Source organism: Drosophila persimilis, unplaced genomic scaffold (genome assembly GCF_003286085.1).
Source record: "Drosophila persimilis strain 14011-0111.01,24,50 unplaced genomic scaffold, DperRS2 tig00000000-arrow-pilon, whole genome shotgun sequence".
NCBI lineage: Eukaryota > Metazoa > Arthropoda > Insecta > Diptera > Drosophilidae > Drosophila > Drosophila persimilis.
In genome coordinates this window covers 19,185,078-19,207,327 of record NW_020825288.1, presented here as the reverse complement: position 1 = coordinate 19,207,327, position 22,250 = coordinate 19,185,078, and the positions used below count along the sequence as shown (strand labels likewise).

The following is a 22,250-nucleotide window of genomic DNA, read 5'->3' as shown; positions in this document are numbered from 1 at the left end:
AGTATCGCGTGCTTGAAACTAGCTATTAAGTTGCCGGTTGTCCCTCTGTGTAATGGATGAAGATATGGATGATGATGCCGACTCGGACATCAGTTCTTTCTACTCTCCTCCACGTATCCATGACCATCATTCTGTTAATGGTCTGATGCATACCCTAGTGCAAGGGTTTGGACCAGCAACCACTACCACTTCGACCGTCACGACAGCTATCACGTTAACCAAGCTAACCAAGCATCGAGGATAGCAATCGCACCTTCGTTGAAACCAATGCCTGAATCCAAGGCAACCGTTTTGCCACATTGAGTGAACAGGATCTCTCAACTGTTGCCCAGACTGCGGTGAGGGAGATGCTGAGGATTCAACATAACCCATCTGGTGATGATGTCCTGTCCATCGCAGCTGCGGCTCAAGACAATAACCATTCCTGCCGTTGCGAATAGCTTGAGCCCCCCGATCCCAGAGGACTACGAGTTCCGCACGGCAACCTCAGGGGACCTCCGTATTTACGCCAAGGATGCTGACACCCATAGAAAGATAATTAGAGTCCTAAATTCACTGCGTGTGCATTACACCCAATTCTGCCTTTCCGAGGACAGAAATTTTAGGGTAGTGGCAAGAAATCTTGCAGCATCTACACCCAAGGGACGTCGAGTGGTCAACCTGTAACCAACCCAAAGTCCAGGACGAGCCCTTCCATCAGCGCTGGTTTATTAACCAGCAACAAGGACCCCTAACAACAAGGAAGCTCTCAAGATCGCTAGGGTCGGCAGACAACGGGTGTAAATGGCGCTGCCTCCGTTTGAGCTTCTGTTGCTTTGAATTCGACCACACGAAGAACTATTGTCTAAAGCGACCAGTCCGTTGAAGATGCGCTGAGGACCACTGGACAGGTAGGCCATAATGTAACGCCATGACCGAGGACGACCTCACATGCTCAAACTGCAGCAGAAAGCATGAAGCTTAAAAATCGTCAATCTGCCGTGAACGTCTCTCAGCAAAACCACCAACTTTGTCCATCAACGCCCAAGGTTCTTATCCTGAACCGCAGATGGATACGAAGTCCATAGCTCAGGTTCTTATGAAATTGCAGAGGTCAGCAGCGTGCCTCACAACGGCAGTAGCAGGTATCCTGCAATCCCTCGACCAACTGCGTAACGCAGGTACAGCCCTACCCTCGCAAAGTCGGATTGGTTCAACGTTATCTTTGGTAATTACAATAGAGAACATTCATCTGATTTCCAACAAACTCTTGGTATACGACTGATCGTTTCCTTGGTTAATGGTAAATATTCATAAAACAAAATCAATAATCTTGACAGATAGAATGTCTGTTCTTCGTTTATTGTTTCAAATTACGTTTTAACGTTTAACCATAAACTTCACGCTGAGCTTTTTCCCAAGCAGCCATTGGACCGTGCTCGGGTCGGTATTTGACATTGCAACCATCGGGAGCGAGACGATTATCATCGCGGAGCTCTTCATAGCGCTCTCGGTCGTACTTGGTGAATCCCCACTTCTTTGAAACATAAATCTAAAAATAAACAAGTGACAAGCATAAGAATAATTTGATAATAGGAAGTTATTGCTTTAAGAAAATTCAGAAACTCAAATATATATTTTAATTCAATAAAAGCTTAAAAGTCCAAGCTAGTGTCAGAACGTATTGATTTTGTTGTCTGTGGCTGAAGAGTGCCGAAATACAACTCACCATGCGATGGCTAAAGTTGATTATTATGAAACGACAAAAAAGCCTTACATTTGGCCCCCTAAAACTATTTACCTCTTTATAGCCTTCGAAATATCGAGTGTAATAACTTTGAAATCATATTTCACCGCTCAGATTACGTTGAGAAAAAGTTTTTCTTAAACTTTCTATTAATGAGATCAGGACAGTTTAGATATAAATAATGCATTATCACTTCTTAAAAACTGAGGGATTGTTTGCATATAAACAGACACATGCATGGACGGACATAGCTTTCTTGTCTTGAAGCGAACAAACCAGTATTCCATATCTGTACTTTAATATAATGTAAAATTTAGTGTACTATAATTAGCTTTTTCAGTAGTTTGGAAAATTTGAACACTATTACCAAGTATTACTGATATCACATAACATACCTTCTGACGACCTGGGAACTTAAACTTGGCACGTCGCAATGCTTCAATAACTTGGGCCTTGTATCGATCACTTGAACGAACAGACATAATCGGTTGCCCAATACGCACACGAGCAACGGTACCCTGCGGTTTACCAAAAGCGCCTCTCATTCCGGTTTGGAGCCTGCAGAAAAAAATCAATAACAAATTTAACTTACAATTTAAAGATTTAAGTATTCCTATCAAATTTCATAGCCCAGTGCTATTCTATTGTATAAATGTAAGTCGAAAAAGACTATTACTTACCTATCGGCTCCAGCACACGACAACATTTTGTTGATACGAATAACGTGGAATGGGTGCAGACGCATTCGAATATGAAATTGATCCTTTCCACAGAACTTAACCAAGTATTTGTTGCAGCAAATACGTCCGGCTTCCAAGGCTTCGCTACTAAGTTGTTCATATTCATCAGATACCAAATGAACACAAAGAGGAAAGTCTTCAACCGTAGCTTTTTTCCTGCCCAAATCAAATATACGAATTTTCGGGTCTGGAACACCACGGCAAAACCGGGATTTGGGATACGGCTTATTTTTACAATAGCGGTAGCTTGAAAGTACAATTAAAAATAGTTATCCATATATACTTATGTATGAAGACTTCAATATTAGTACATACCATCTTGCTGGTCGACGACCCATGTTTAAACTGAAAATATACAAAATTAACAATGTTACAACTCAGATATATTTACTAGTTATAATCAATGAACGTATAATTTTCGAAAAATCAAATGCAAATAAAAAAATAACATATCGATTGACAAAGATATTTCAAGATGCATACCTCTTTCACGACGTCTAAACAAAAAAGGAAGACACATTAACCGCCGGAAATAGAGCAGGTAGATGTACCATTTAATAATTGTACTCTTATGTACAGAACATTACGATTTTGAAACGGTGGACTGGAACATTAAAAAATGTCTATCCAGTACCCACTATGAACAGATACATATCCTAAGAAGATATTTTTAGCTTATTCCTCCATCCTTTTGCAGGAGCGAAAAATATGTTAAAATTTCTCATCCAGTCGACCATCGGGCTGAGTTTTTTCTAAATCACACTTTTATATACGATGTATGTACGCTAAAACACCCAACTGAAATTTTTAAGGGCCTAAAAGGAGTAACGTTGTAGATCTACATTTTAATGCCGAGGTTCAACATTGAAAGTTAGTAAATTACTTTTTTTTCTTACACATTGAGACAATAGACGGAACAGAATCGATCAATGTTAAGCCAATGAGCAATTTGTGCATTTCTGTTCTGTTACTGTTTGTGAAAATATAGACCAAAACTTTGTAATTTAGTGTTCATCAGCTGCTTTTTGACGGATGGTGAATCGTGAATCGGGGTTTCACATCAGTGAAAAATCCCACCGTTCCACCAGAAGGTGCTTAGTGCTATTCACACTAACAACCATCCATTCGGGGGATGGTCCGTAAGGATTTGTCACCAAACATCTGGGATGTTCCTTGGCCGCAATTGCAATAAAAAATCGAACGCAACTGGACATATTTTAGAACATACTTCGAATTTAGCCCTTTAACACGTAAGAGTGCCTCGAGACACTTATATTATTATTCACATTAGCAAAAAAACTCAGAGCTTTTGCTCATTTTAATATTTTTTGGCTGTTACTAGGTTAGGTTAGGTTGAGGCGGCTGCCGGGCTCTCTGAGAGCACGTCACACTTAGACCGGTTTCAGCCCGTTGTGATACCGCATAGGATCATTCCTTCCCGCGTTGTGAGACTTCCTGTCAGCAATTATCCCATCCAGATGCTGTCTCAAAGTTCGATATCTTTCTGGGACATAGTTTGGACATCTCTGTAATGTCGTTTAGAAAGGCTGAGCCCAAGTGCTTTAGCCTTCTTCTGCTAAGAGCTGGGCAGGAGCAGAACAGGTGTTCCACTGTCTCCTCCTCTTCCTCGTCTCTATGGCTGCGACAAAAATCGTTATATGGGGGCCCCAGCCTGTTAGCGTGCCTTTTAGCCAGTGTCCCGTGAGGGAGCGTATGACTACGCTGCACCTTTTCCTGCTTAGCTTGCAGAGCTCGGAGGTGCGCTTCTTGTCCATGGTCGGCCCTGTTCGCCGAGTTACGCGACATCGTGGCACTATTTGCCACATATCGTTTCTTAGTCGCTTGTATTACTCTTTTGTAATAAGCTTACAGGTGGCCATTGGCATACAGATATCCTCCTTGTCTTGGAGAAGGGGGATTGTAGTGCCAAATCGGGCCTGCTCGTCCGCTATACAGTTGCCCTCGATGTCCCGGTGGCCCGGGACCCAAATCAGGTTAATAGCAAATTGCTGAGCCATCTCGTGGCCGAGTTCGAGGAAATCGCACTTAGCGATTTGATCGCAGCCTGGCTATCGCTATAAATGTTTAGCTTTGTAGCCGTAACGGCAACCGCTTGTAGGCAGTCCAGAGCCTCCCTGATCGCTATGACTTCCGCTTGAACTCTTGGAACTTGGTAGTCTGTTTTTGAGGGGACGGTATTGCTTGTATTTAATATGGTTGAGTGACCTATGCACTGAGTAACCCATTGAAATAAGTCTCTTGGACGTATTGTTGCTGCTTCTGCCCGTTCCTTTCCTGCGAAGTCAAGGCTCGGTGCGAAGAGCTCCGCTGATGCATAGGGCGGCAGTTCGCTGGACTTTGCCCAGTTGCTTGGTGATCGCCCTTTTTGATAGGGCCCGCCACCACACAGTAACTCCGTAGAGTAGTAATGGTCTAACTATAGCTTGGTATATCCATTGGACTATGCTTGGGAACATACCCCATCTTAGCCCAATAGCTTTTTTGCATGTGTAGAGTGCAGTCGTTGCCTTCTTCACTCTGTCTTTGACATTCAGGTTCCAGTTAAGCTTCTTGTCAATTATCAACCCTAAGTAACTGGCACTGTCGCTAAAGGAGAGCCTGCATCCATGTAGTATTAGTGGGTTGAGGGGCGGTACCTTGTATTTATTTGTGAATAATACGTGTTTTGTTTCTGAGGGATTTACTCCCAGGCCGCGCGATTCTGTCCATTCCGACAGTTGCGCTAGCTTTGCGGTTATTAAGTCGCACAGTGTTTGGGGGTATTTCCCTGAGAAGATAATCGCAACGTCGTCCGCATAGGCCACGACTTTAGAGCCCAGCCTTCCAGGTCACATATAATCTTGTTGACTGCTATATTCCACAGAAGAGGAGACAGGACATATCTTGACTGGGCGGACGATCCCATCGATGATGTCACCGTCCTGCATGTGAGCAATTGATCAATGAGCATCATTAAGTGACGGTTACTGACAAATACACCAATTACGAGAAGAAGCTTTGAAAGCTCTCAGAAGATTTTAACGGTACAGAACATGTCTTTTTTCCCGCGACAAATTTGACCTGCGGCATTTTGTGTTTTGTTCTACTTATAAAAGTAAACATATAAAACCAATCCAGTCCATTATTTTTTTCGTGAAAAGTTACTTTATTTACTATCAAAATCAAGTTGCAGACATGCAAGTTGTCGCACAAAAATAGTGATAAGTGTCTTGAGACACTTTTGGGGTTCCACGCTATATTTTGTTGCCAGTAGCTTTTTCTCAACTACTTGCAGTTGTTGTGTTTTTTTGTGTTAATTGTGTGATTTTTCTTAAAAGAAATTGAAATATTAGAATAAATGACAAAGCGGGTTCGTTACAAGTTGTCCGACTTGACCGTCGGATGAGGAAGTGTCAAATGTATCAAGTGACGACGAGGACGACGACCTTAATGTGGCAGAAGCTCTGACCACTGACCATTATGACACTGGGCGTTACGGCATGTACTCTTGAATGCTACTTGGGTGAGTGAGCTCTCGCTGTGTGGTTACTATATACTAGTTGTAAGGTTAAAGCAGATAAGAAGATGCAGGGAAGATTGAAAAGTCTTCCAGCTCCAGGAGTTGGACTAAGACAAGACTCACAGTAGATCATTGGAAAATTTCGATCATCATTTCATGTCGCTGGACGCATCGATTTTGCGTGAAATCGCCAGTCGTTCCCTCTCCTGCCTACTTGTTTTACGGTTACTGCGAGTTATTATTTCTTCCACCTCACCATACCAGCTCCGTGTCCACGCTATATGGAAAAATAATGAGTTTTGTGAAAACCCGAGCACCAATTTTTGCGTTTTCAAAAGTAAATCGGAAAATTTGTATGAAGCCGGAGCCTGCCTGATAATAAAGAAACATGCCAGTTTCCAGAAAATTGCTAAGGAACATGAAGTCTGAAGAAAAACACTGGTTAATTTGTAAAAGTAAGTTTACAGCTTACGCTAATTTGAATTTGATCAAGGAATTCAGCCCAATTGATATATTTCCACCATTCTGAATTTAGCAAAATGACGTAGCGCGCTTTTTGGACGTTTCACTTAAACTGACTATATAAACTAAAACCATTAAAACTGGCACAAAAAACACAAATAAACGAATAATCAGGCAGGCTCCGGTTTTTACTTACTTTTGCGGACTACGTTTTCAGCCAAAACGCATCGTTTTCGTTTTAGGTGCTCTCATTTCCACAAATTTTTGGAGTCGATATGTTTCATTTTCTCAGCGATTCGGTCAAACAAAAACAGCTGAACTGGTTGCTTCGAAAATATACAGCTTGATAAAATGACTTAATTTTTTCAATTGCTGTTTTTGAAGCAAAACGGAGGCAAAAAGTTCGCGTGTTAAGAAGATCTTAGATACAATACCTGTATATTTTACATGTCTGCCGAAGTGCGAATAACCGCAAATATATTTTAAATTAAATTGCTAATGGTCAACAAAACATTTGGTTTCCCCAACATTTAGAATTAAATGTGGCGGGAAACAGCTTTCCTTATACAGATGTTTTGTTACGCGCATGCTACGAGAACATTCGTGCAGTTATGCGCAAAAATTATTTCCAATTATTTCCGAGCCAAATTTGAGGTTGGGCTAAGATAAAAATATTTTTTTCATTTTGAAATTAAGATTTGTTTTGTTATACAAAAAGCTGTTTTTTTTTTCCATTTCCTCAAGGAAAATGTTTTCGTTTTGAAAACGGGTGCACCAACTTATATTTCTGTTTCTATAGAAACTAAGTAAACATGCATGACTAGTTTTGAAAAATTAATAAAAACATCGAAATTTTTAATTCATTGAATGCATTTAATTTTCATATTGAATTTAATAACATGTTAAAGATATTATTCCTCATAGTTTGGAGCAGCACTCTTTGTTTTTGAGTAGTCCCTCACAGGAGAATAAAACTGAAAAGAGATGATATGTTGTTTGAATCCATAATTATTTATATTATATTATGATTTCATGCATGTATGTATGTATATATGGATTTATGTTTTTTGTCCATATGTAAGTATGTAAATTTTTATGTACATCTACACATACATACGAAATGATCAGAATATAATGAAGTAACTGGTCGATCCGCTAACTGCATATTTGGAGTATATGTATGTACATATGTATACATATGTATGTAAGTATATTATGTAGCTGAGAAGGTACCTTATATTGTTTGTCTTTGTACTCTTGCCATGGTTCTGGGTTTGTTGAGCGATTCCATGTCACGTCTGGATTTCTGGTAGCTAAACGACCCATATAATAGACGGCACCAATGGCTCCTGCCGCAACACAGACATAAAGTGGGATCAGCTACAAAATGATTGATTATATAACTACAAAAAATCAATTTTAAAATGTTAATCTTACTGCAGGATTTTTCTTAAGACTTTGTAACCCAAGCCCTTGCATGTTGATACGATTCTAATGAAAAATTTATTAGTTGATTTACACAGTTAAATAAAAACCCAATTACCTAATTCTTCTTTTCTATGGATAAAATATGTGTGACCAGAGTTATATGTAAATTAAATCTTTTCAGTATTTTCGTAGAACGGCGTCTTCCACGCCATGGAAATTTTTGCTGACAGGCAAATAAACAATACAAATTAAATTTTAAAACTTCTTCTTGTCTTCGATAAAATAATAGTTACCGAGAATGTCATTGTAACTTTAAAAAATTATCATGTAAATTTTATATACAAATATTATACCACTAACCATACAGTATATAGATGCGCAAGTTCAAACTACGAAACGTCACACGCTGGGTTACCATTATGAGAACCCCAGAGACTTCAGCTCTGGCGTCATCACTTCGCTCGCCCGCCCTACCTGTGACCAAACACAATTTTCATTTTGGCCACCCTCGGCTGCTAATCCATGGCTTACGCCACGCGTCCTTCCTCTATTTTAATTTACTCCATCATGTTTCAATATATATTCAAACTTTAATAATTATAAGTTGACAATTTCACCTTTCTCATAAATAAATAGATATACGCAATATTATCACTAACTAAAAAGAAACACCAAAACGTTCGACACAAAGGCAAACAAGGAAATAACTGCTAAAATTTTCGTTTAACCAACAGGGACACCCTCACCCATACGTAATGGAACATGTGTGGATGAGTGGATCCAGTTTTACGGGAGTTAATTTAACTCGGGACCCTACGCAGACCACTTGACCTTAACTTCTTGGTAAGGGTCCCCGGGACATAAACAATGAGGAGATTTCCACAAATCGCTCGACCAAAGAAGGTGGACTGACGGGACCCATGCGTCCCCCACTAAGGGTTAATCGTCTGGAACTGAACAGCTGATTGCAGATTTCGGTTCGTGAAAGGTGTTGGTGTTTTTACATATTAAGTTCAATGGCCAAGACGTTAATCTGTTTAAGCTAATAATAAATACTAAATACTAAATAAAGGACAATACAAGGAACAAAATAACATTTTATGTGGAAGGTGTTTGGCGTGTAGATTATGTTTTTTGTAAGTTCAAACGACGTGGGCGATCGCTGGCCGTGGCCGATCAGCCCTAAATTGATATAGGTCCGTATAGGTTTTTTGCTCACTTGTTCTTTGTTGCTCACTTGTTCATTTTTGTTCACTTGTTCTCTACTCACTTTTTGCGCAATTTTGCACCTCAAAGGGCATTTTGTGAAGTGGCTGTTGCTCATATTTACGTTTACTTCACACTTTTTGTATTACCGGCAAAGCTGTTTACTCTTTCAAAAATTCAGTATGTCGCTAATTCGAAAGTATAGTGAAATTTGGAACCATCTGTGCATGAATAGTGAACAACTGAGAGAGCAAGTCAGCAACTGAGCAAGTGAGCAAGTGAGCAACTGAGCAAGTGAGTAAGTGAGCAATCTAAGAGAGCAAGTGAGAAATATGAGTGAGTTGACTCACTTACTAAAAAAGAACAAGAACAAGAACTACAAGAACAAGAACATGTTCACCAAAATGAGCAATGTTTACCCGTGTAAACGCGTGTGTGTGTGAATAGGGTTTCGGGGTATTGAATGTCAGGCCATAAACAATCTGGAGAGCAGGCAAGCGGTCTTGGTTCTCTGTGATTTCCTTCCTTAACTCCTGATATTCCCCAGATTCAAATTCCACCGTTTCAAAACTCAGGATACTATTCGGATCCACTTCCAGCTCTTCAATGCTGCGCGACAATTTATCTGCCACTACATTGTCCACTCCTTTCCGGTGTTCTATGCCGAAATCGAAGGCCTGCAGTTGAAGGGACCAACGAGCTAAGCGACTATCCAGGTTTTTCATGGTCATGAACTATTTGAGACTGGCGTGGTCAGTAATGACTGTAAACGGCATAAGCTCTACGTACGGACGGAACTTTAGGATCGCCATGAGGGCTGCCAGACACTCCTTCTCTGTCACCGAGTAGTTTTTTGGGTGGCAATTTAGCTTGGCAGAAAAAAACGCTATGGGCTTCTCGTTCTGCTCGTCATCCCGTTGGAATGGGTAAGCGTCCTTGATGGTTCCTTTTTTGAGCTTTTGGGCATCGAGACAGAAGCGATTTTTGCCTGGCCTTCGCATCACGGTGGTACGGTTGCTCCACGGACTATCACTGTACTCGATACCTCCTAAAGCCAACATTTTGTCCACCTCCCCACACACCACTTCCTGCATCGCTGGCGACAGCGGGTAATGTCGATCCTTTACAGGGTTGGCCTTCTCCACGAACTCAATTTTGTGAGTCTCTCTCGACGTCCTCTCCAGGCCTACGTAAAATCACATTTTACCGTTTTGTATCTTTCGGAACCGTTACTGTTAAATACCGTTACAAATTCGTTCCGTCTGGAATAATAATCACCCGATCTGATTCAGATCTGCAATCTGGATGATATGGTAATTTTCTTTGATTCTGCGGTTTTGGTTTCCTTGTATCTTCAAAATTGTAGATGCCACAGTGTGATATCACAGCAGTCTGGATACAAAATTTCGTTGATCTATCTCTTATAGTCTTATAGCTCTGAGAACAAGGCGTCAAATAACACGGATGGACACAGACGGACAGACAAATATGGCTCAATCGACTCGGCTTTGATGCTGATCAAGAACATATATACTTTATATTACACATCTATATGTATAGTTACACAAATTCACTTTCACCACAAATCTAATATATCACGCTTCATTGGCATCACATCCCGATGCCAATGCCAATATCTCCGACAATGCATCCCGGTAGATCGCGGCCAATTCACGCACATCGTTGGCATCATTTCACGATGCCAAAGCCAACAACAACTACAATGCATCCTGGGTGGCCGGACCAGCAGCCACTCGGATGCAGCCAATTCGCATTCACCATGGGCATCACACCTTGATGCCAACGCCAAATCCAGCCGACAATGCATCCTGGGTGGCCGGACCAACAGCCACTCGGGGGGTCGGACACTTTCACCACAAATCTAATATATCACTATGCTGTTTGAGTATTTGGTTTAAAAAATCAATTTTATAACATTAAATCCTTCAGAAAGCAGCATAGATGTGAAACATAAAAAAGAATTGTTGTTTTTAAATTGAGGTTTTTTTGGGAACAAGATTTTAATATAGCCTCTTCAAATGTATACATGTCGGCAAAAATTTTAATTTTATTGTTGAAACATTCTATAGATGTGTACAAAACAATATTTTACAACTAAATTTTACGGCACTTGCAGTAACAAAAATGAAAAATCAAAACCATTTTTACTAAAAAATGTAATAATACTTCAGTTAAGCTCATTTACAAATGCGGATTCTAATTCGGCAATCAATTTATCGTCATCCAAATTTTCACATTTTAAAGGTAAATTTACTATCGATTTTACACCCCCGCAATGAGATGAGCCAACCTCATCTTGATTATGTATTGGCATTTCACCAGACAAAGGTAATAACATTATTTTCTGTTCTTTGAATGTTATTGGGTTACTAATATTTTTTCCCACGTGGCTTTCAGAATTATTTACTTTGATACCTAACTGTTGATTTGAGCTGGTCTGCTGCGTGCTGTCTTGCTCATTAACTATTGGGTGGTTGGAAGAATGTGAATTCGATTTTTCATCTCGGTCACTAACATAGTTCAATGGGAATTTAAAATCTATCGGTGATATAAAACAAGTACTTTTATTTCTAGTTAAGTCTGTTTGCTCTGGACATCCTTGTTTAAAACTTTCTTGTTTAAAACATAAATCTTCCTTTTGGGGGTGGAGCGATGATTCCAGGGCTGCGAATAATGCTTGAGAATTTAAGCGTACTTCAAGACTATTTTCAAATAAACGAGATTCATCTAAAAAGCACATTAAAATTTCAGATGGTGCAGGACAGCTGTAATTTCTCGACTTCAATAGTAAAATTAATATTTTATATATATCCAAGCGGCAATTCCAGAGTCTAGACGAATATTCCGATTTCATATGCTCTGCATGCATTTTAATACAAATTTCCAATAGAGCGTTGTGTACCTTCTGTTAAAAAAAAATTTATAAATTAAAAAGGAAAAAAAAAAATATACCGTACTTTCCTTTGTAACAGAGTTCCGTAATAAATGACCAGACGATGTTAAAATTATGTGAAGGCAAGAAAAGGCCTTTTTACGAAGCAATTTCTCATTTTCACTAAAAGAAAGGCAATTAAACCTGGAAAATGGAGTCTCCAGTGTTTTTCTCTCTATTGACTCTGTCGATAAAAGTGACTGTCGCTGTGTTACATCATCTAATATTTCGCTTATAAGGGTCTCCGAGATTATTTCGCAGTGACTTCCTTCTTTTAAGTTCGAGCACCATAGTGATATTGCTTTGTAAACCATTAATCGAAATTTTCTAAAAATACAAACATTTTTAACGAATAAAGATATTTTCATAAAATAAACTGTGTTTGAAAGACATATCTTCAAAGTTTGTACAAATAAACTATAATAAGATTTGATCACTTATTGTTTGTCCCTTACTTAAAAGATGAGATGCAACTACTTCTGAAGACTCTAACCTGATGTTCCCATTCATGTAGTACAATTTCGTTGACATATGCAATAGCATGGGTAGGATTTTAGAACTTGTCTTTAATACCGATCACCGAATACTCTAGTCAATCGGATAACTTTTGGGGAAACCTCATGCTGGAGAAGTCAAAAATGCATCAAATTTCAGAAAGCGGCTTTTCGCCGACATCTCTCTTCATAAAAAAATCCACTTCTGAGCGTACGCCGACGACTTTCACCTACTTATAAATTGCTACCTAAAAAATGAACCTACTGTCAATTGCTTGTTTTGAAGCAACACGACAGTGCGCCATTTAAGATCAATGATCAATGAATATATTAATCATGGAACATTAACATAGATGTAGATTTGATGTGCACGTAAAAAGTATACGATTCTTAACAAACAAAAATTCAAAGATAAGAAATATCAGCATAAGATTGTTTTCTAATTAAATTTCTTTTTAGACATTTGACTGCAACGCAAGAAAAGCTGACGTTACTTGCTAGTTATACAACAAAAATTATTACTTACACAAATTGGAGTTGGTTTCCTTCCTTTAAAAGCAATTTGGTCCTTTCAAGCGACTCCAGTAAAATGCTCAATATAATGCGAAAATACATCCTGAGATGAGTGTGACATCTTGAATTGTATAAGATTAAAAGAATGATTATATGATATGCGGAATGTTAATTTTAGCGCTCCGCATTTTTTATTTGCGTATAACCTTTTTGCTAGACCCATATTCTAAATTAAATGAATAGTGCTACTTAATAAAAGTTAGCTTAGAAAAAAAAGCAATTTGATAAATTTGTCTGATTTTAACTTACATGTCAATCAATACTTCCAGAAGCTCCAACAACTTAATGTGCATTCGCGGTAACAATGCTTTAAAACAAACATAATCCATTTTTGGATTATTTTCATTATTTAATTTTACATGTAATCCACGTTGTATAAAACACAAAATTTGTTGCGTATAAATTATTTTTTTGTCATGGAACGGTTTGCTACAAAAGAAATGTTTTTATAAAGAAATAAGTTGTAAATAAATTCTAAAATATCGGTTGTCCTCACCTCAAGGCAATCTTTAAAAAATCGATAAGATTGCAAAACCGCTGACAGACTTGTGCGGCTCGTTCTACTGGATCTTCTGTTAAATGCACTGTAAAATGCTCTAAGTGTTTTGCCTCAATTGGACAAACAAATATTTCCTCAGATATTGGACATGTCTTGTTTATAATAAAATAAAGACTACCCAATAATGTCATTTGGTAATCTCGCCATTGACTTTCATCATTATCAGCTCCATTACTGAGAGAACCGCGTACTTTTTGTAATAAGAGCCAGCATTCACCGGTTTGAAAGACAATATCGGGATTAGTGCTGTCTAATAATTTTATCAAGAACTTTTCAATTGCAGATTTTCCAGATTTAAGACTCCTTGGATAATATTTCAAACATTGTTCGACAGTGTGAAGGGCAGAAAGAGTGCACAAATCGTCTGCAAGTACCTCATTTAGTGAAACCTTCTCGATCACTTTAAGGATATGTACGGAGCCAAATGCTTTTGACAAATTAAAATCGCGTTGGATATTTTCGATGAGTAGTGCTGTAAAATCAATATGAATGAATATCATTTAATTTTCTTTCTATTAATGAATATATAAAACTAATAATAAAATGATGGTTGCGTTTATAAGGCACGTTTAATTATCGACCGGGAAAGTAGTGAACTTCTTTAAAAGAAGATACAAAATGACAATTTCTGCAGATCCAGTTTTGGATACCAGAATCGGTAGTGCAGGGGAAATAGGAGGAACGTTGTGAGCCGCGCCAAAGGCCGCGGCTCTGCTTAACTCTGGTACTGAGCCAGGCGATGCGTAGCCACTGCAATTTCATTTGTTTCGTTTGGCTATAATTCTGGCCACATCGGAAGGGGCGCGGCAAAATTTTGCAATATGTTTGTGACAGTGTGATATCACAGGAGACTGTATACAAAATTTGGTTGCTCTAGCTCTTTTGGTCTCTGAGGTCTAGGTGCTCATCGGGACGTACGGATAGACGGACAGACAGACATGACTATATCGACTTGGTTATTGATGCTGATCAAAACTGTATATACTTTATGGGGTCGGAAACGCTTCCTTTTGGACGTTACACACATCCACATTCACCACAAATCTAATATACCCCTATAATCATTTTGAGTATCGCAAGGAAAAAGCCTGTTTCTGAGCGCTACCGAAAATTAAGGAAAATGTTTGCCCAGGAATATTCTAAAAAGGACCAAATCTGGTGGGATGATGTAATATTCTTAGGCGAAAGCAAGTTTATCCTTTTTGCTGTGATGGCAAGACTATGGTTTGGCGGAAACCAAATACTGAGCTCCAGAAACATCACTTAAGACCAACAGTAAAGCACAGCGGTGGTAGTGTCATGATTTGGGGCTGCATTTCCCCAATGTAGTGGGAAATCTTGTTTTCATTGATGGCATAACCATAATTTTAATATCGTCAACTTGGCTCTTAATGGAGCAAAAATAAAATTTTGTGCCGATTGTACGTTGAGATAAAAGGCAATTAGACAAAATGATATCAAAACTTACCCAATGCTTCAAATATAATTTCCCCGTATAAACGGATTTCGAATTCGTTTAAAGATTTAAATATAATTGTCAACCACACATTTGCAGATTTTTCCGATACTTCTAGGGAGTATTGATTGAGGTAACAAATAAGAAGCCGGTATCCGAGGGCACGCGTTTTTCTTTTCGTAACCAATTTAGTTATTAGTTGAGCCACAATAAGTTTCTAAGTCATAAGATGTATTGTTATTGAAATAGAGATCTGGAGATACTTCGGTGAAACAGCAACATACCTTGCTCCAAATGATATCATTTTCGTCAAGCATGTTCAAGTAAATTCTTTGAGTTTTCAAATTTGTATTTGTAATACATTCCAACAGATTCTCGATTTCATTCATCTTCTCAAAACATGTGCCGATTGGTTGTGAAGTCGGTGTGACCGTAGACTTATCGATGAAATATACCATCTGACCTTCAGAAGTATACTGAAATATACCTTCTCATTTTTAATTATACCAAGTTTCCTTTCTTGAGATTATTATTTATGGCCTTATGACATGAAACTTTTCTAAGTGACTAAAGAGAGCAAAATCGAGATAAACTGGGACCGTAACGATTATAATTTTTATAGAAAATATTAAGAACCAAGATTTATTTGTTGAATTAATTAAAAAAAATTTGTTTATATAGTAAAATTAATTTAAATGATAAAAAGAACAAATAATTTTTATATATAAATTTTGATATAAAAATTAAGTCATCAAATTTATGTTCAATTTTTATTATACAAAATTGAAAATAAAAATTGAATTCAAATATCTTTTAAAACAAAGGAGCCAGATCAAATATAGTCCTATATATGTATATGACCTACGCATTAATGCCTTTCATTTGATATCTAATATGTATGTACATATATACATACATACATGTGTATGTATGAATATTTAATTATCTGCTTAGGCACTTGCCCAGACCTCCTAATCAGCGGCTTATGTGTAAGCGAAAAAGAGTACAAGAGATAAAGAGAACTAAAGAATAATGACACAATATGCACAAAATACATTCATTGGCGACGCATGACGACATATGTATGTATATGACACTTGTCTGCTTCCCAGACTTCCCTGTACCCACAGGTATAACAGTTTATATGCTAGTAAGTTTTCTATTTATTTAGTTTTAGGAACATTATTTTTTTTTACAGATTCTGTAGATAGGTTGTATCTTAGATCTGTCATTACTAGTTTAAGAGCAGAAAATGCCCTTTCCACTGAAACCTGGGTAGCAGGGACAGAATGAAGTACCTTGGCAAGACGGTACAGGCGTGGATATGTGAACTTCTTTTCTTCCCTATAGCTCATAATGTCCACGTTTAAATCTGTTGGTTTTGGCGAATACCCATAAATTTCGGTTTTTGCCAGTTTTAGCTCCGGTTCGTCCTCTTCCTCATACTCTTCACATTCAGATGCAACCTCAATAGTTTTTAAATATGCATTCAAATATGAGCATGTGCTATGCGATGTCAACTCAAGGCCATTGTCTGGCTGAATCGACGATGTCTCTGAGGCTTCTGAGGAAATCGGTTTCACACACAAAAAAATAATAATTAATTCGCATATAAATATGGAAGGCTTCATTAAGCTCACCTGTTTATTTACTTCAAGTATTTGGCGCATCAATCATACCATCATATGATTACTTGATATTATTTGGTTCAATCAAGCAAACGGTCGGGGAAAAACCAGAGTGAAATAGAAAAAAAACGGCTGCTCGCTGAGAAAAATGTGAGTTAAAGAAACGTATTTGCTGGCAACGAAAAACGTTCAACAGTTATTTGCGAGGTATGAATATCCGGTATAAATGTAGAGTCGCAGCCGTAGCCACTCCCCCCCAACATTTAAAAATAAAATTATCAAATCAAATTACATTTATTTTGTCCTTAAAGCTAAAAGGAAGTCCAGCTTTAAAGCCGAAACTTTTAATAACGTTGAACATCGATCGTTTTTATATAAGCTTTGTGAATATTAGTATTTTTGGCTAAGTTAACAATTCATAAATAATCTTTAATTCGTTAATAATCATGATCTAAAAAATGTTTAGCAAGGTAGCTTCTGATTGAAAGACCTAGAATAAATAATTGTTAAGATCGATATATTATTTTACACAGCTTGACGGAATAATTTAGTTGAGAAACTTATATGCATTACCTTTCTTCAAAATTTTATTTTATTTTACATTTTCTGTTTGTAACCACTGAGACACAAATAAAGCTCTTGCATTCCTTACGCTTGTTTTTATTTACTTTCGTATAAAATATATATTTTCTACTGATTACTCTGTATCTCTCAAGGTATAATCAGTTTCGTTTTTAATGGTTGATTTTCTATTTCTACAATTATTACCAAAGTAGTCACTACACACCCGACGGCTTAATGGATCTAAAATAATAAAATATATACAAATTACGAATCCTTGTAGAGTTGACGTAGGGCAAAATAAATATGAAAAAATTATTCCAGCTTTCAATGCCGACAATAAGCCAAATGTCCAAGTAAATCCCAAAAGAAAAAATAGTAACGCTGCAAGTCTTACTTGCGATTTAAATATCCCTCTATCTGTACGACTTACTGCTGCAGAAGTACCAAAGAAAACATTGTATAAAATTAAATTAAATATTATAAAGTTTAATGCAATAACCATTCCGATAGGTAAAAAAAAACGAAAAATACAATGCATACCCTGACGGACAACAAAATAGGCCCATATCAAAGGAGTTTTTATCTAAGAATATCACAAGCAATACAGGAACAAGTGGTAATCCCCAACACAATACAGAAGTTTTTGAAACAAATCTTTTTATTCTTGTTGTACTTAGTATCGGAAAAAATCGCTTGAGCTGGAAATATGCAATGACAATCATCTAGAAAAATTGCACTAAGACCGTATAATGAAGACTTGCTCCTATGGCTACACAACCATTTATTATTTTATTCATGAATAAAAATACCGGAAAATCTTGATTATTGTTTATTGATTATTATTATTGCGAACAAAAAAATTAACATTTGCAAAGAAATGGCTAAAGACAAATGTAGTAAAACTTTAGATTAAGTCTTGTGCCGCCAATAATACAATTTTGAAGCTGTGATAAAAATGCAACATACTCCCAACAAAGATAGTGAGCAGCCTAACACTGCTATGATATCCGAAGTACGATCATCCATTTTCTTAGAGTACGACTCAATCTCCATATCAAACGTAAGGTTAACGCCTACAAGATAAGCAAATGGTGCCAAGTGTGTTAAAAAACATATCCCAATATCTTCGCTTATTTCAACATTTTTAGACATTTTTACCCCGTCGGTAGCCCAATTACCGTAGTTCCAGTAGTGGCAATACTGCTCTGAATCAGTATGATGATAAGTGTGCAATCTTCTTAGAATTAGCGGCAGTGCCTCAGGTAGATTAGTATTGTATCCAGGTATGGATATTGACACAATATGGCTCGAAACCGCTTTTGTTTGAATAGCCTGCTGAAAAAGCTTGTCGTTGGAGTATACTTTAATGACCACTATTGGAGGGATTTTAGTTATTTGATTAAATATGGTTGAAAAAGTTTTTAATCTACTCAAAAGTTTTTTTGGTACATAAGTTGCAAGTAGTAAATTTGATTCATGGATAAAGTCCTCAATGTCATGATTGGATTGCAGAAATCGGTAATCCTCATTGTAAAATTTGCCTTTTAACTTTTGTGGAACTTTACCACTGATATTATTGTTAAATAATGCTATCCCAGATACATTTGCTACTAAAGGATTAATATAAAAGTATAGAAAATTTGGAGAAGATTGTACGGATACACCAATGTCTACATAGTCGAAAACTTCCAAATCCAGTTTAGATCCAATATCTTCTTCAACGAAGCTATTTTGGTCAACATATTGTAAGAATGATAGAGTATCCATTGAATTTTCAAATGTTTCTAAGAATTTGTTTGTTGAATTTAGATCAGCTGACCTACTAATTACGTCTATATCTAAATCTGTTAGGATATTGTAGATTTCTATGATGTCATGGATTACACTTTTCCACTTTGCAGGGTTTTGACCTAGCTCTGGAACTACTCCATTAGACCAGACTACATTTGGAACGGAAAGATTCCGAAGAGAGACTTGAATGATGTTAGAAATTAAGTATACATCGCCAGGACCAATTTTTTGTTTGTTATCTTTAATGAGGCTCTTAACTTCTTGTACAACCTTTTCTGGTGTTAGCTCAATCAAGCGTGTGTTCTCCAGGTTGTATAAAATTTGTGTAATATCTTGAGCATGTTCACAATTAATAGATTGTGTTAATAATTCCCAATATGCCCCATGCACAAAGTCTCCTTCGCAACGTCTCGTATATGGAATACCATTATTTTGGAGACATAAAATCTGTGCCGTACCTTTTTCTCCCCTACGAACCTGCATCCATTGACTATTCATTAAGTTATTTGACGAAAAAATGTCGGGGAAACAGTATTCTATACTACGTATTACAGTTATTAAGTCACTATTCATTTTCATTAGTTTTTTGTATACTCGAATGCTTGAAAACGTATTGTCACTAATTTTCGAAACATTTTCAAAGATATCTTCCGCACTTACCTCTTCATAACTCTTATTGGATATTTCTAGTTGTGCCATTATATGACACCAACAAACCATGGAGAGTTTTGTAACGCTCTCAATATTCATAATACGGACGTTATGTATAATAAGATCACTAACACTATCTTTCGCTTTCTTCACAAAAAAATTGCGTATCATTTTACCAAATATTTTAGTGCTTTTGTTGATGTAAATACAAAAATTAACAATAATTTCATTATTTTTGTAAATGCATGGGATATCTAACCGCGTAGCAAAAGTATGCCCGCGCATATTCTTAAAAGCTATTAATCGTTGAGTGGATACCCACTGAAAATTAAAAATTGTATGACCTTCGCACCAATACTCCCCAGGACCATCTCCAAATAAAGTTAGCCTAAAAATGGAACGTGTTTTTTTTTCATTTTGCCAAATAAGATTAACAGAAGTTTTTTTTAAAAGTTCATAGCCTGCATTAGTAAAACATTGAACACCAATGTCGTTATATTCATTAGTCCATAGATAATTGCGGTAATAAATCACTAGTATTAATTCGCGTAAGTTTTCATCGAATTTTAATTTCATTAAAAATGGTGATGGTGCTTCTACAATCTGCTTACTCAATACTGGAAACCATTTCGAGTTTTCATAGGAAACTTTTGTCTTTTCATATTTATTCATTATTACCATATAATTATCAGAAAATCTATCAACAAAGCTATCAATCTTAAAGAAATAATTCTCTTTTTCTTGGGGAATTATCTCTTGTAGTACAATTCTAATCGAGTTCTGTTTTTCATAGTATTCACTGATGTGCACATGATTAAGCGATTTTTTCTTCCAATTAATACCGTAACATTCATTTGGCCGATAGCTTAAAGCACCAAATCCTTCTGGACACCCTGAGTGAGATAAAAGACTACTTTTAAAAGCGCAGACCATGTGTAAAAATTTCTTGCAATCTCTCAATTCAATTTTTAATCTGTCTAGGTTGTGTGCTAGGCAGTAAAGATCAGATTTCAAATGTTCTGGTAGTATGTGTTCGTCGATGACTTTCTGCCATCTTTTTCCTGGCAAATTTATCATGAATGGCATGAAAGCATTGCTCCGTTTTATTGGCAACCAGTATTCATTAATTCTTTTTTGTTTTAAGAACAGTATAATTGTGGTCATTTCAGATGATGATAGATCCAATGGTATTATTTTATTTGAACCGTAGCAAAAGGTTTCATTATAAGCTTCCGGCTTAGTGGAAATTTTTAAACAAATTGGGTCGTCGTCATTTTGTTTAACTTCAAAAAGATCATCCGGACAAAATTTATTTTTATTTTGTTTTACATGACAGTCTACTGTTTTTGGAAGCCAATCACCAGAGATGTTATCGCACTCGCGAATATGCAGCTCACCACTCTTTGCCCAGCAAAGGAACTCCTTATATGATGTGTAACGTAAGCCCTTATATTTACAATTTTCCGTTCCGTTATTGGTTTCAGTGTTGTTATTGACACAGGTGTGCAACTATTCGTATAAGATGAGCGGGTTCATTTTCGACAGCAGTTTAATATTCTTTTTGTAAGCAGATCCTTACCGAGTTAATTGGAGTCAAATTACCAATTATGCACCATATGTTATAAAAGAAAAATGATCTTGCTAGAGTATTTAACATGATTCTTAACTAGCGAGTATGCAAAGCATTAAATGTATGAATGTGTCTTGCAAAAAAAATCTTTTAATCTTTATCTTGAACAAGATAGCTTTTCACATTTGTTATCTTTGCTTTTAAAAGTGAAATATTACGAACGCCGAAATGTAAATACTCTTCTAGTGCTTTATTTATTTATTTTTTTTTGCTTAAGCATTCTCATGGTTACAGGTGTGTTTGTATACGCCGGACTTTACGCTCAGTTTTAATGAATTTTATAAAATTCAACACATAGGGCTACAAAGGAAATGAACAGTAAACAATAAAATAAATAAAAATGTTAAACAATTGATATGCGTAGTATACTCATACTATACATACGTAAAAAAAGTCGACAGCTCCTGTCTCTGAGTTGGGGTGGATGTCCCCAAATGCTGTAAAGAGCTCAGAGTAGAAGAGTGTGAAGCAGATTTCAAAGGATAATGATTTCAAGTGATTATGGTCGTATTCCACTATACATAGTGTACTTACATAGGTATGTTAAATCCAGATATTAAAGTGTCTGTCAAAAGAAGTTGAGAGTCAATCTACATATGTATGTATATGTCTATCAGTCGCTGAGCTCGAATCGGAGGTGAGAAATAAATATTTTTTAAACTTCTCACCAACTTAAAAATACCCTAATCAACCCTATAAACAATTAACTAGGGTCTACTTGAATCACGATACAGAAAAACAACGTGATCACAGAGGGTAGGTTTGAGGCTATTTAGCCTAAATATGGTTTGTTAATAGGTTCCATTAATAAGGCTAGAGATTTGGTTAAATACACCGACAAACACGTGTAACTCAATTTGGAATCATAA

The 22,250-nt window shown here is 36.9% G+C and overlaps 4 protein-coding genes across 4 annotated transcripts; all 4 read right to left on the bottom strand.

Moving 5' to 3' along the window:
* Positions 1 to 1,307: 1,307 nt before the first annotated feature.
* On the bottom strand, positions 1,308 to 2,811 carry LOC6591324 (60S ribosomal protein L10). Its single transcript, XM_002016761.2, has 4 exons — positions 2,782 to 2,811; positions 2,407 to 2,712; positions 2,122 to 2,284; positions 1,308 to 1,531 (listed from the first exon to the last, which is right to left on the bottom strand). Exons 1-4 carry the CDS (start codon positions 2,802 to 2,804, stop codon positions 1,367 to 1,369), a joined length of 657 nt encoding a protein of 218 aa, XP_002016797.1. The 5' UTR covers positions 2,805 to 2,811; the 3' UTR covers positions 1,308 to 1,366.
* Positions 2,812 to 7,300: 4,489 nt separating this feature from the next.
* Positions 7,301 to 7,939, bottom strand: LOC6591323 (cytochrome c oxidase subunit NDUFA4). The gene is made up of 3 exons (XM_002016760.2): positions 7,886 to 7,939; positions 7,682 to 7,828; positions 7,301 to 7,422 (listed from the first exon to the last, which is right to left on the bottom strand). Exons 1-3 carry the CDS (start codon positions 7,925 to 7,927, stop codon positions 7,360 to 7,362), a joined length of 252 nt encoding a protein of 83 aa, XP_002016796.1. The 5' UTR covers positions 7,928 to 7,939; the 3' UTR covers positions 7,301 to 7,359.
* Positions 7,940 to 11,078: 3,139 nt separating this feature from the next.
* On the bottom strand, positions 11,079 to 15,483 carry LOC113565799 (proline-, glutamic acid- and leucine-rich protein 1). The gene is made up of 7 exons (XM_026988966.1): positions 15,402 to 15,483; positions 15,130 to 15,334; positions 13,599 to 14,133; positions 13,352 to 13,531; positions 13,056 to 13,163; positions 12,065 to 12,362; positions 11,079 to 12,008 (listed from the first exon to the last, which is right to left on the bottom strand). The coding sequence occupies exons 1-7, from the start codon at positions 15,432 to 15,434 to the stop codon at positions 11,271 to 11,273; spliced, it is 2,097 nt and encodes a 698-aa protein (XP_026844767.1). The 5' UTR covers positions 15,435 to 15,483; the 3' UTR covers positions 11,079 to 11,270.
* Positions 15,484 to 18,194: 2,711 nt separating this feature from the next.
* Positions 18,195 to 20,327, bottom strand: LOC113565792. Its single transcript, XM_026988970.1, has one exon. It carries the CDS (start codon positions 20,325 to 20,327, stop codon positions 18,219 to 18,221), a length of 2,109 nt encoding a protein of 702 aa, XP_026844771.1. The 3' UTR covers positions 18,195 to 18,218.
* Between the last annotated feature and the right edge of the window lie 1,923 nt (positions 20,328 to 22,250).

Bases quoted from the DNA above. Each gene is read 5' to 3' on its own strand.
- LOC113565792 (XM_026988970.1), bottom strand. From the start codon at position 20,327: ATGAAATTAAAATTCGATGAAAACTTACGCGAATTAATACTAGTGATT.
- LOC6591323 (XM_002016760.2), bottom strand. From the start codon at position 7,927: ATGCAAGGGCTTGGGTTACAAAGTCTTAAGAAAAATCCTGCA. The intron at 7,829-7,885 runs GTAAGATTAACA...ATCATTTTGTAG, and splicing joins GTCTTAAGAAAAATCCTGCA to CTGATCCCACTTTATGTCTG. The intron at 7,423-7,681 runs GTACCTTCTCAG...ATCTCTTTTCAG, and splicing joins ACAAAGACAAACAATATAAG to TTTTATTCTCCTGTGAGGGA.
- LOC6591324 (XM_002016761.2), bottom strand. From the start codon at position 2,804: ATGGGTCGTCGACCAGCAAGATG. The intron at 2,285-2,406 runs GTAAGTAATAGT...TTTTTTCTGCAG, and splicing joins TCGTGTGCTGGAGCCGATAG to GCTCCAAACCGGAATGAGAG. The intron at 1,532-2,121 runs GTATGTTATGTG...GTTTATTTTTAG, and splicing joins AGTTCCCAGGTCGTCAGAAG to ATTTATGTTTCAAAGAAGTG.
- LOC113565799 (XM_026988966.1), bottom strand. From the start codon at position 15,434: ATGCTTGACGAAAATGATATCATTTGGAGCAAG. The intron at 13,164-13,351 runs GTAAGTTAAAAT...ATACAATTCAAG, and splicing joins CTGGAAGTATTGATTGACAT to ATGTCACACTCATCTCAGGA. The intron at 12,009-12,064 runs GAAAGTACGGTA...TTTTTTTAACAG, and splicing joins TACGGAACTCTGTTACAAAG to AAGGTACACAACGCTCTATT.